The 12,393-nt window shown below is 37.3% G+C and overlaps 1 protein-coding gene across 3 annotated transcripts in view; it reads left to right on the plus strand.

Annotated features, from left to right (window-relative positions):
• LOC128011618 (ephrin type-B receptor 4b) overlaps window positions 1-8,835 on the plus strand; it is a 44,474-nt gene extending 35,639 nt beyond the window's left edge. For all 3 annotated transcript variants that reach the window (XM_052594246.1, XM_052594247.1, XM_052594248.1), the window contains 2 exons: window positions 2,448-2,606; window positions 8,397-8,835. In XM_052594246.1, the coding sequence (XP_052450206.1) occupies window positions 2,448-2,606; window positions 8,397-8,484 (247 nt within the window). In that variant the 3' untranslated portion in view covers window positions 8,485-8,835. The remainder of the gene's footprint in view (window positions 1-2,447; window positions 2,607-8,396) is intronic.
• Window positions 8,836-12,393: the final 3,558 nt, after the last annotated feature.

Here is a 12,393-nt window from a genome sequence, read left to right on the forward strand (position 1 = left end):
GTTTAATATATATATTAGTGTCAAAATTTGTTCGTTAATGAAGGCGATAGTTTTTTTTTCAGTTTAATGTAGTCAAAATATTTAACGTAGGGGCGGGGATAGCCACCCTCTCACAACTGCTGCTTCTGTCACTTTTCTCATGACTAGAAGTGAATTTATTCAGTCGCAGAATGACTGACGGGAGACGTTTCAGACACGCGCTCCTCTCCACTTTATTATCAGGTGCAAGTTAAGCCAGTTCGGAAGCAGTCCTGTGCTCAAAGGCGCCATTGCGTTCTTCCTTTGTGTGTATCCTTTCATATCAAACTGCGAAATAAACTATGTGCAAGCAGTGTCGTGGTCAGTTAATTCATGGAATTACCAAAAAAAAAAGGTGATTAAAGCTGACTTAAACTGTGCATGCATGTAATATATGTTCTATTTAAAAGGCATCGATCAACACATTTTTTCCAAACCCTGAATCAAGCAAAAATTGTCTGGGATACACGATGCAAAATGAAAGGATTGTTTGGCGGACATGTAAACATCCGGAGTATGACTCCTAAACGCGAACAACTTGAACATTTACTCTGTAATTCCTATATTGACTTTCTAGGATTATCAGAAACTTGGTTAAATTGTTCATCCGCAAATTCAGTAGTAAATATGTCTGGATATAATGTTTTTAGAAAAGATCGGGAGCAGGGGAGGGGTGGAGGGGTTTTACTTTATATAAACAGCACTTTAAAATGTAATCAAATTGAATGGCCAAGTGATGTTAGTCTGGAGTGTGTTGGTGTGGATATCTCACTTTCTGCAGAAATGTCTTTTATTTTAATCTGTATGTATCGTAAACCTTCAGCAAAGTTGGATTTTTATGACCAATTGACTATTTTGACTATTTTAACTTTACTCAACTGACAGAACAGCCTACTAGAATAACCCCTCCTTCTAAAACTAGAATTGATCTACTGTTTACAAATAAACCTGAAAGAATCTTAAAGCATTATAACCTGCTGACAGGGCTGTCTGACCAAAATGTAATGTTTTTTTTAAATGATGAAGGAGAGAGATCAGCTCCTTAAAAAATCGCTGAATTCTGGTCTTTTAACTGATCGATATAAATACACCTCTATGAGGAATAAGGTAATAAAGACTTTACGAAAGTTTTTTTTTTTATGAACATTATTGAGGGGTCAAAAGGGGAGGGGAAAATAATTTGGCAAACCATTAATAAATTAGCTAGTAAACAAAAGAACAATGTAAAACATTTTTAACTTAAAATTAACAGTACTCTAGTAAAAGATTCTTTATCTATAGCCACTAATTTTAATTCACATTTTAGAAATTCAGTGGATGAATAAACACAGCATTTTACTGTAAAATACATTACATATAGACCTATACAAATTGATAAACCGTTATTTCAAATAGATGAAATAACTGAGTTAGAAGTAGCAAATATCATTGATGCATTAAAAAGCTCCAAAGCAAAGGATGCGTATGGGCTTGACACAACATTTTTAAAAACAAATTAAGATTCTTTAGTATGCCCAATAACACACATGGTAAACCTGTCATTCAAACAAGCAGTTGTTCCATCTGCTTGGAAGATGGCTACAGTTGTTCCAATCTACAAATCTGGAGATAAATTACATTTGAAAAATTATAGGCCAATAAGTATTCTTCCTATTATATCTAAGGTAGCAGAAAAATGGGTATCAAATCTTTTGACTCATAATCTAAATAAGGGTTTTAATTATTTACATCCAATGCAATTTGGTTTCCGAAAAAATTACTCAACAGATTCAACAAACTGTTTGTTTGTTGAGAGAGTGAAATGTTTACTAGATAAGAATGCATGTGTTGGTGCTGTCTTTTTAGATTTAAAGAATGCATTCGACACTGTTGACCATCAGGTGCTTTTATCTAAACTAACAAATTTTTATTTCTCAGAGGAAAGCAATACTTTGGGTAAAATCTTATTTTTCTAATAGGAAACAATGTGTATGTATTGATGGCGTGAAATCTTCTTATATTGTCTGCCCCAAGGGGGTTCCACAAGGTTCTATTTTAGGACCATTGTTGTTTTCACTTTACATTAATGACTTACCTGAAGTATGTAAAGATTTAAATATTCAGTTATATGCAGATGATGTAGTTATTTGGGAAGTCGTGGAGAGTTGGACTCCCAATCGAAGGGTTGTGGGTTCTAGTCTCGGACCGGCAGGAATTGTGGGTGGGGGGTAGTGCATGAACAGCTCTCTCTCCACCTTCAATACCACGACTTAGGTGCCCTTGAGCAAGACATCAAACCCCCAACTGCTCCCCGGGCGCCGCAGCATAAATGATGACACACTGCTCCGGGTGTGTGCTCACAGTGTGTGTGTGTGTGTTCACTGCTCTGTGTGTGTGCTCACAGTGTGTGTGTGTGTGTGTGTGTGTGTGTGTGTGTGTGTGTGTCTCAGGCCATCTCACCCTCTGCTGGACCAGCGTCCTCCTCCGTCTCTCTCTCACTGCAGCTCAGTGTCCGACTGGCTCCGGATCATCAAGATGGAGCGATACGAGGACAACTTCCTGCAGGCCGGCTTCACCTCCATCCAGCTGGTGTCACACATCTCCACCGAGTGAGAGACACACACACACACACTCACACACACACACTCACATATACACACTCACACACACACACTCACACACACTCACACTCACACACACACACTCACATATACACACTCACACACTCACACTCACACACACACACACACACACACACACACGCACTCACACACACACACACACACACTCACACTCACACACTCACACACTCACACGTAACCGTCACATAACACATTCATGATTGCAAACTAAACCTAAAAACTTTGAAACAAAAATTAACTGAAATAGTATTAAGTCTTAAATAAAATAAAAATCATCAGTTTGTCAAGGCAACATTTCTCATGTTTAAATAACTAAAATGAAAGCAAAATAAATTAATTCAGATTATTCAGTTAGATTACTGGATTTATTAACATTATAGATATCTAAAAACACAAAAACTAATCATAATGAAAAAAAAACATTAAAATAAATCAATTAAAAAGAAAACAGCATAAAAAAAATTAGACTTTAAAATATTCATAAAACCTGTAGTAGTCCAGGTGATAAGAACAAAGCATGACTCTTCACCTGTGTAGCTGGCACACCTAAACATTTCCAGAAATGGACCTGGACCAAGCATGTTAACACAGAGTTTTCAGAGAGAAAGTGAACTCTCTCCAGCGTAAGGCTGAAACAAGCCGCATGTTCTGAACATGACTGAATCTGTATTTAGCATACGCCGTGTGATATGACCATTTCTGATCCTGGACCTTCTGCTTTTGAAGAAGTTTGGTGCTACAGCACACATTCAGTCCGCTGCAGATCTAGCGCAGTCTCAATCACAAATCTACATTATTTACATCTGCTTTAAAGCCTCGCTGGTTAAACGGTTCCTTCACACAAACACTCAAAGCTAAAGCCTGTCAAACAGCGCCAGATTACTGAACCAAGTTATCTTTCGCGCTAAAACAGTCAAAGCACACAAGATTTACACGTAGACTCAGTTGTGTGTAAAATGAAAGTAAACAGTTGAGAGAAAAACGTATAAGTGTATATTAGATGTGTGCAGGTCTTAAAAGGACAGTACGCCTCTTACACATGCAGCCGACTGTCATTACTGTCAGAATATAGATCACCCTAAAATGTCATTTCTGTCATTATTTACTCACTGCCATGTTGTCTCAAACCTGTATTAATTTCTTTCTTGTGCTGAACGCAGAAGATAATTTGAAGAATGTGGGTAACCAAACAGTTTCTGGTCCACATTGACTTTGATTAGTAGCAGAAAAGACTCTGAAAGACCCAGTGGAGCAGAAACTGTTCCTCCAAACAGCATTTATATTCAGAAGAAGAAAGAAACTCACTCAGGTTTAAAACCACTATTTAACATTAATAAAACAACAACAACACAAAGAGAAGAATCCCTCACTGCTCTTGACAGAAGAAGTTTAACACCGTTGCTTTAGGAATCAGTTTATATAGTCTTTTATTTTTATATTTGTTCATTGCTCTGCTAAAAACACCTACTGTACCTGAAAATAAAGCACGGTTTGATTTATTTGTGTATGTGTAATGTGTATCTTCGTTCATATTTTTGATAAACAAAGATAAAGTAATGACAGAGATTTTGATCTTGGCCCTCTTCATCTTAAATATCTGTCCTTCTTGTGTTTTACGGTGTTACCCTGAAGTGCTCGGTCTTTATAAAAGGGAAATTAGTTTGGCTTTAATGATCAGACAACTTACAAAATAGTAAAACCAACGTGACAAAAAATAGAAAATCATATCGCCCCTCCTAATTTATCATGATAGCAAACTGAACGAAACATGGTAAGACTTATATTTCCTCAGTTATTGAGAGAGAGCAGACAGAAGCAGTGTCCAGACTGAACGCCGCAGGAGAGAGCACACCAAACACATCAACCGGGTTCAGACGAAACATTTCTGTGATCGAAACATTTCTGAAAAGGTTCATGCTTTTATGAAAAATGAACGTCACCTCATATTTAACACGTATCACCTGGACATCGAAAACTAATTTGAAAATCACTAAAACTTTAACACAAGTAAAATGAAAATCAAATGTAAAAAAATATTATTTCAAGCTATATATACATTAAAAAAACTCAAAACTAATAACATTGACAAAAACAGCAACAAACTAACTAACAGTATAATGAAAACAAAATGTATATTTAAAAAATAAAATATTAGCACAAATTATATTTGTACTTAAAAACAAGTAACACAAATGTGATGACTGGATCTGATGTGGATGGCGTGCAGTACTGTATGGAAGCATGTGAGCAATATTCAGTTTGGGATGTAATATGTAAAATGGCAATGCATTTCTGTATTTACATTTACATTTTCCAATACATTTGTGCAACGTTTGATTCAAAATGAATAGCCGATCACATCTCCCCCCCCCACGACGTGTCAATCACTGCGTGAACAAGGCGGGGCTTGCAGAAGCTCCAGAGACTCGAGACTCAAGAACATGACGACAGTTGATCCGTTTTGATCATTTCATTTCCTATGGGCTAGATGCATATCTCCGCCATCTTGGATTTCCGGTCTTGCGAGTGTGTGCGTAGATATTTCCGGTTGTGCTTAAAGTCAGTGCAGAGAACCGGAGAAGTCCAAATATTACCTTCTATATGTTTACAGGATTTATAATATCACTTCATATGCAAATAAGATATACATGCTATTATCACTATACTATAAATGTTAACTGAGCCAGTGGATTGAAACGTGTGTATGTTTGGGTCCGGTGTATTAATTAAATACACTAATGTTGACTACTGTTCACGAAATGAAAGTTGAACTCATAGTGTGTATACACAGCTACATAATGTATTTTATCTTACCAAATATGTAAATGTACAAATTACTTATTTCTCGAAAATGTTTGCATTATTATTTTTATTATATATTTATATTAAATATTTACCTCGTGAGACGTGGGCTGCGATTTATCTTCAGAAGTATCCATTTCTCAATTGTACACATACATCAGTCTGTTTCATCATTATTTTCACAACATATTTTATTATTTTACACAGTAAAAAATATGTGACTAATTTTAATATCTGTTTAATCTGATAATTAATGCAAAACAATAACAATATATACATGGCTGCTCATAGACAGATAATGATTTATGCTGCTGACAAATAAACAGATAAAAACACACATGAATGCAAACAGCGATCTTTTATTTAAGGCAAACCTACCATAATTATATTACGTTTGATTGTACAGTTAGTTATAATTTATGTTATCAAATAAAGTTAATAAAACATGCTTTATCAGAAATCTCTGTGCGTCTTGTTTGACAGTCAGAAACATGTATCTTACATAACAGAACAAAACCAGCTCTTCGAAAATGAAAAGTATTGCATATTTGAGAGGTTTGTGTTTGAAAGAAGAAATCCCTGTGGACCTGACCTGACGCTGATCCACATAACCTACAGAAGAATAAAGCAATCTCCGCGTTGTCTCTTGATGAATTTCCACACAGAGGTACACAAAATATAGGGAGGAGGTTTCCCCATGTTTTTGATATACCACTATCGGCTGTTAAATTTGAAAATCATTAATTATATACATCTAGCCAAGCTTCGTATGTAAGTTTCCATTACAGTCAATGCGAGCGTCGCAAGACCGGAAATAAATACGCACACACTCGCGTCGCTGAAGCTCACCGGCGCCATCTTGTGCACCTAGCCCATTTAGGATTCAATAACGAGAAATGGAAAAATCACTCGTTTATTAGTTTTTCCATTTAGTTTAACAAACGGAAAATACATTTTTGGCTCTATCTCATTTTGTTGTTTGAGGTTTACAAATCGGTTTATGGCTTCAATATTTCATGCACACTTGTGGGCGGAGCTGAAACGCTGCTTTCATCTGATTGGTCGAATCGCTCCGTCTTCAGCACGGCTCTTTCCTCCTTTCAGACAGAATAAGAGTCTTATCCTCCTGAAACCCGAGAGATTGCCTGTTGTGCATTTTATAATTTTTCTTGCTATTTGGGATATGTAGGACCTAATAAGTATAATACCTAAAATTTGTTTTTGTACAGGAAGTAGTTTTCCCAGAAAAAAGATGTCCTCATGTGAGGACAGTGGGTCTTTCATGATGTGAAATGCTGCAAAGCAGTTTCATTCACTTTGCAAGCACAGATGCACATTGCATGTCATGCATCGCACACAGGATTTCCCAGTGCAGCCTTGTGCTCTGCATTCATGCATTTCATTTATAAAGTTATGTTATGTCCTCGGCAGAGGACATCGGGACTCAATTTCTAAAAAAAAAAATGAAAAGACATGAATGACAATGCATAGGCAAAAACAATAGATTTTTTTAAATCACCAATAAATTTTTAATGTTCAAGATTTTTTTTTTTTTTTTTACCAAACTTTGTATAAAGATGATTCTCAACTATGGTATAACAGAATAATTCAGTATAACATTTTTCTTTCTGCAAAATGTGTGTAAAATTACCATTAATGGGTTTTCTAATTATATACAATGTATCTATAAACTAAATCTAATTTGCATATAAATGTGTTTTTGGGGCAACATGTAATGAAAAAAGAAGTGTAATAATGTGAGTAATAATTGTCAAGATTTTCATAATAATATATAATATTTCATAGAATATTGAAATATAATTTCTTTCTCTATTCATTTGTTATGTCTCCAAAAATGCGTCATAAGCATGCGTTTAGTCCCGGTGTCCTCATCTGAGGACATGTATGAAATCAATGTCCTGTTTAGTAACAGAAAGTCATATTTTGATTTGAAACCCCATAGCATATTTCTGAGATGTTGATTTATGACACAGAATTTAAAAATTAGACAGATTTAAATGATAACTACAATATATTATAGAAATATTATCATATTTCTATAAGAGTGTCACTAAATTAATTTCAGACATTTTGATGACCAAGGAGAGGGAGTGGTCATGTGAAACATCCAATCATTTGGTATCTCTGAAAAGCCCTGAATGTGCTCTGTACAGGACATCCAGATCTAAAACTGTGGCATGAACAGACTCAGAGAAATTCACAAAAATATAATGTCCTCATTTGAGGCCACAGGGTCTCAAGAGGTTAAAAGAGTAATGTCTGAAACCACCGCTCACTGTTAATTAGCATGATAATTGAATCAGATGTGGCTGGGCACATAATTCATGCTGCTGCGACCTGCAAGTCACCCCTTTAAATTATTTCTAGGTTACAGTATTGTGTGAATATTGTCCCAATGATAAATACAGCTGCTGTGAACAAGCCATTTTTCCATTTCTCGTTATTGAATTAGAAATGCGTTGCCATTTTACATCTTACATTCCAAACTGAATATTGCTACCCATATGCTTCCATAGTGCTGATGATCTGTATGATGATGAGGATGATGATGATGATGAGGATGGTGATGATGATGATGAGGAGGAGGATGATGATGGTGATGATGATGATGATGATGATGAGGATGGTGATGATGATGAGGATGGTGATGATCTGTATGATGATGATGATGGTGATGATGATGAGGATGATGATGAGGAGGAGGATGATGATGGTGATGATGGTGATGATGATGAGGATGATGATGAGGATGGTGATGATCTGTATGATGATGGTGATGATGATGATGAGGAGGAGGAGGATGATGATGGTGATGATGGTGATGATGAGGAGGAGGATGATGATGGTGATGATGATGATGATGATCTGTATGATGATGATGATGGTGATGAAGGAGTCCTCAGGTGAGAGTGATCGCTCCTGTGTTCTGTCCAGGGATCTCCTGAGGATCGGTGTGACTCTAGCAGGACATCAGAAGAAGATTCTGTCCAGTGTCCAGATGCTGCGTGTCCTGCCATACTGACGCTTCCCAGCATGCCCTGCTTCACACCATACTGATCCACCAATCACTGTGCAGCACCACCGAACCAGCCAATCAGTGTCCCAGACTGATGTGAAGAGACAGACGAGCGTCACGCCACACACTTCCTGTTACTGTTACCGTGGCGACGCCCATGCATTCTGGGAGCTTAATCGGATCTTCACATTGAAGATTCATTATAATTATTATTATGAAGTGAGATTATTTTGTTATTATTATTTTGTACGTAACGAAACAGCACTAATAATGAATGGACTGTGGGAGCTGTCAATCAAACCGATTGTAATCTGTGTGACCAATCATATTAAAGATCTGCACTGGCCCCTCCCACCACCTGCAGTGTGTGTGTTTTAATGACCAATCAGCATCAGCACAGCTTCTTAAAGACAACTAACACTAAAAACACTGTTAAACATCAACACTCAACACGACAAAACACTTCTCAAGTGTGCCTCGTGATAGAGTTTTATTAGAGCTCTTAACTGTAGAGATGCAGTGTGTGTGTGTGTGTGTGTGTGTGTTTGATAGAAAATACAGGAAAAACAGTAATAATGTACAATATTATTCTAATGTAAAACAGCTGTTTTTTATGTATCAGCATCATTCCTCCAGTCTTCAGTGTCACATGATCTGCAGAAATCAGAATAATATCATCATTTATTATCAGTGCTTTTGTTTTTTTACATGTGATACTTTTTTGGGGTTCACTGATAAATTGGTTATACTCAAAATACAGATATTTTCTAACAATATACGCTAAATCATTTTCACAAATCCTTGCCGAATAAAAAACTAATTTCTTTCAAAGAAAATAATTAAACACTGTCCTCAAGCGTTGGCAGTGTACATTGTTACTAAAGTCATATTTTAAATAAACGCTGTTCTTTTTTTAACTTTTTATTAATCAAATATTTTTTTTTAAAGTATCAGGTTTCCAACATTGATAATAAATCAGCATTGCATAAAATGTATTTTAAAATATATAAAAATTGTTATCAAATAAATGCAGTAATAAGTGACTTATATAAACTAGTGATGTATCTCTGTAATCTCATTTATTTTTTCGTTATGTAAATGAATGATGCTATTTGTATCATAATCACAATCCTGTTTGGATCGTTTGTGTTGAACATAACTTCATGATACACAGACGTGTTGTTTTACAGCACACACTCATATAAACGCTAACATTCATGTGTTTTATATTCTGTATATAGAGGTCTATTAGAAACAGAAGCATTCGGTCACAGGTTCTTCAAAGAACCATTTCTTTTTTAACCTTTATAATCTGAAGACGCTTCTTTAGCCACGAACAACCTCTTGTGAAACAACATTTGGTGAAGTGTTCTGGTTCAGGCTCATGAATGTGTTTTGGAAAAGATGTGTAGATTTAGTTTACATCGATTGTGTTGTGGTCACATTGGTTTTAAATTAAATTTTATGAAACTTTTTTAGCTTGTCAAACACTGAAATATGAAGAACACGAGAACTATCTGAATCAGGACAGAGTTGAGTTTCACTGTCGTCTAATCGATCGCAGGTGCCTTGGGGTTTTTTGGATCTTAGTTTCTAGTCTGTTGCAGAGGAACACATTTTACCCTGACTAGAGTTTGAGAAAAATAAATACTTTTTACACCAAATACAAATAAGGCTAGATAATATTTAGACTTCTTCTCTCGTCAATGTGTAAGGAGTCACTACAAGCAGAGATCCAGAACACAGAGGAGTAGATGGAAATGATCAGCTGTCAGTGTTTATCAAACTGCACAAAACCAGTGTGACAGAAACAGAGGGTTTGTTCGTTGTGAACTGGATCTGACGTCACTTCTCTTCTGTGTTTAGTGTGAACTGGATCTGACGTCACTTCTCTTCTGTGTTCAGTGTGAACTGGATCTGACGTCACTTCTCTTCTGTGTTCAGTGTGAACTGGATCTGAAGTCACTTCTCTTCTGTGTTCAGTGTGAACTGGATCTGAAGTCACTTCTCTTCTGTGTTCAGTGTGAACTGCATCTGACGTCACTTCTCTTCTGTGTTCAGTGTGAACTGGATCTGAAGTCACTTCTCTTCTGAGATCAGTGTGAACTGCATCTGACGTCACTTCTCTTCTGTGATCAGTGTGAACTGGATCTGAAGTCACTTCTCTTCTGTGTTCAGTGTGAACTGGATCTGACGTCACTTCTCTTCTGTGAACTGCATCTGACGTCACTTCTCTTCTGTGTTCAGTGTGAACTGGATCTGACGTCACTTCTCTTCTGTGTTCAGTGTGAACTGGATCTGACGTCACTTCTCTTCTGTGAACTGCATCTGACGTCACTTCTCTTCTGTGTTCAGTGTGAACTGGATCTGACGTCACTTCTCTTCTGTGTTCAGTGTGAACTGGATCTGACGTCACTTCTCTTCTGTGTTCAGTGTGAACTGGATCTGAAGTCACTTCTCTTCTGTGTTCAGTGTGAACTGGATCTGACGTCACTTCTCTTCTGTGTTCAGTGTGAACTGGATCTGAAGTCACTTCTCTTCTGTGTTCAGTGTGAACTGCATCTGACGTCACTTCTCTTCTGTGTTCAGTGTGAACTGGATCTGAAGTCACTTCTCTTCTGAGATCAGTGTGAACTGCATCTGACGTCACTTCTCTTCTGTGTTCAGTGTGAACTGGATCTGAAGTCACTTCTCTTCTGAGATCAGTGTGAACTGGATCTGAAGTCACTTCTCTTCTGTGTTCAGTGTGAACTGGATCTGAAGTCACTTCTCTTCTGAGATCAGTGTGAACTGCATCTGACGTCACTTCTCTTCTGTGTTCAGTGTGAACTGGATCTGAAGTCACTTCTCTTCTGAGATCAGTGTGAACTGGATCTGAAGTCACTTCTCTTCTGTGTTCAGTGTGAACTGCATCTGACGTCACTTTTCTCTTCTGTGATCATTGTGAACTGGATCTGAAGTCACTTCTCTTCTGTGTTCAGTGTGAACTGCATCTGAAGTCACTTCTCTTCTGAGATCGATGACGGATCATGAATCCTGTGCTCTCAGTCTTGATTATGATGACAGATGAAGAAGATGAACTCAGCGCAGCTGCGTGACAAACCTCCCATGATGCCGAGCGATTCAGTTAAAGTGTCTGTGTGTGTTTATGTTCTCAGATGATTTATTAATATCAGTCGGATATTCTGGTGCGTTGGGTTTGTGTTACAGAGTCAGAAAGAAACAAAGCTGAGGTCTGATTATGGTACAGTGTTTGAGTTTGAGAGGATTTTAATGTGTTTGTGTGTTCTAGAGACTCGTCTGTGATGAAGTGAGCTTCTAACAATCATGTTCACATCTGTTATTTAAGATCTGCTTGAAACACGGGTTACACTGATTAATTGTACTTGGCATTTGGTGGATATTTTTACATTTAGGCTTCATGAAAGTGCATGCAGAGTTTCAACATGAGGATGTGTTTCAGAAAGGCTGTGCAAGCTTTTTACATTTCTCTGGTTTTATAGACTCCTCCATTGACCCTCACTGATTTAACAAGTATCCACACTGACAATCAACAGAGATAACTCAAGTTTACAACATCCCGTTTAATCCACATAGTCTGTGTGTGTGTGTGTGTGTGTGTGAATGGATGAGTGTATGGAAAGATCAGACAGACAGGCAGAGACAGACTCGTGGAGGCTTGCAGCGCTAATTGAAAACTTATGCTGAAACCACAAAGTCGTGTTTGACATGATTGAACTGTGTGTGTGTGTGTGTGTTAGATTCCATTCTCCTCACTCCCCACTTGGCCTCTGACCTCGACTCCCTGTGAACCCCTTCAGTTTCACACCCACAGTTTGTGTGTGTGTGTGTGTGTGTGTGTGTTCCTGGCGCTTGTCAGAATCAATTACACACACTTCATTTAAACAGATCTGA

The sequence above is a fragment of the Carassius gibelio genome, chromosome B23 (genome assembly GCF_023724105.1).
Source record: "Carassius gibelio isolate Cgi1373 ecotype wild population from Czech Republic chromosome B23, carGib1.2-hapl.c, whole genome shotgun sequence".
NCBI lineage: Eukaryota > Metazoa > Chordata > Actinopteri > Cypriniformes > Cyprinidae > Carassius > Carassius gibelio.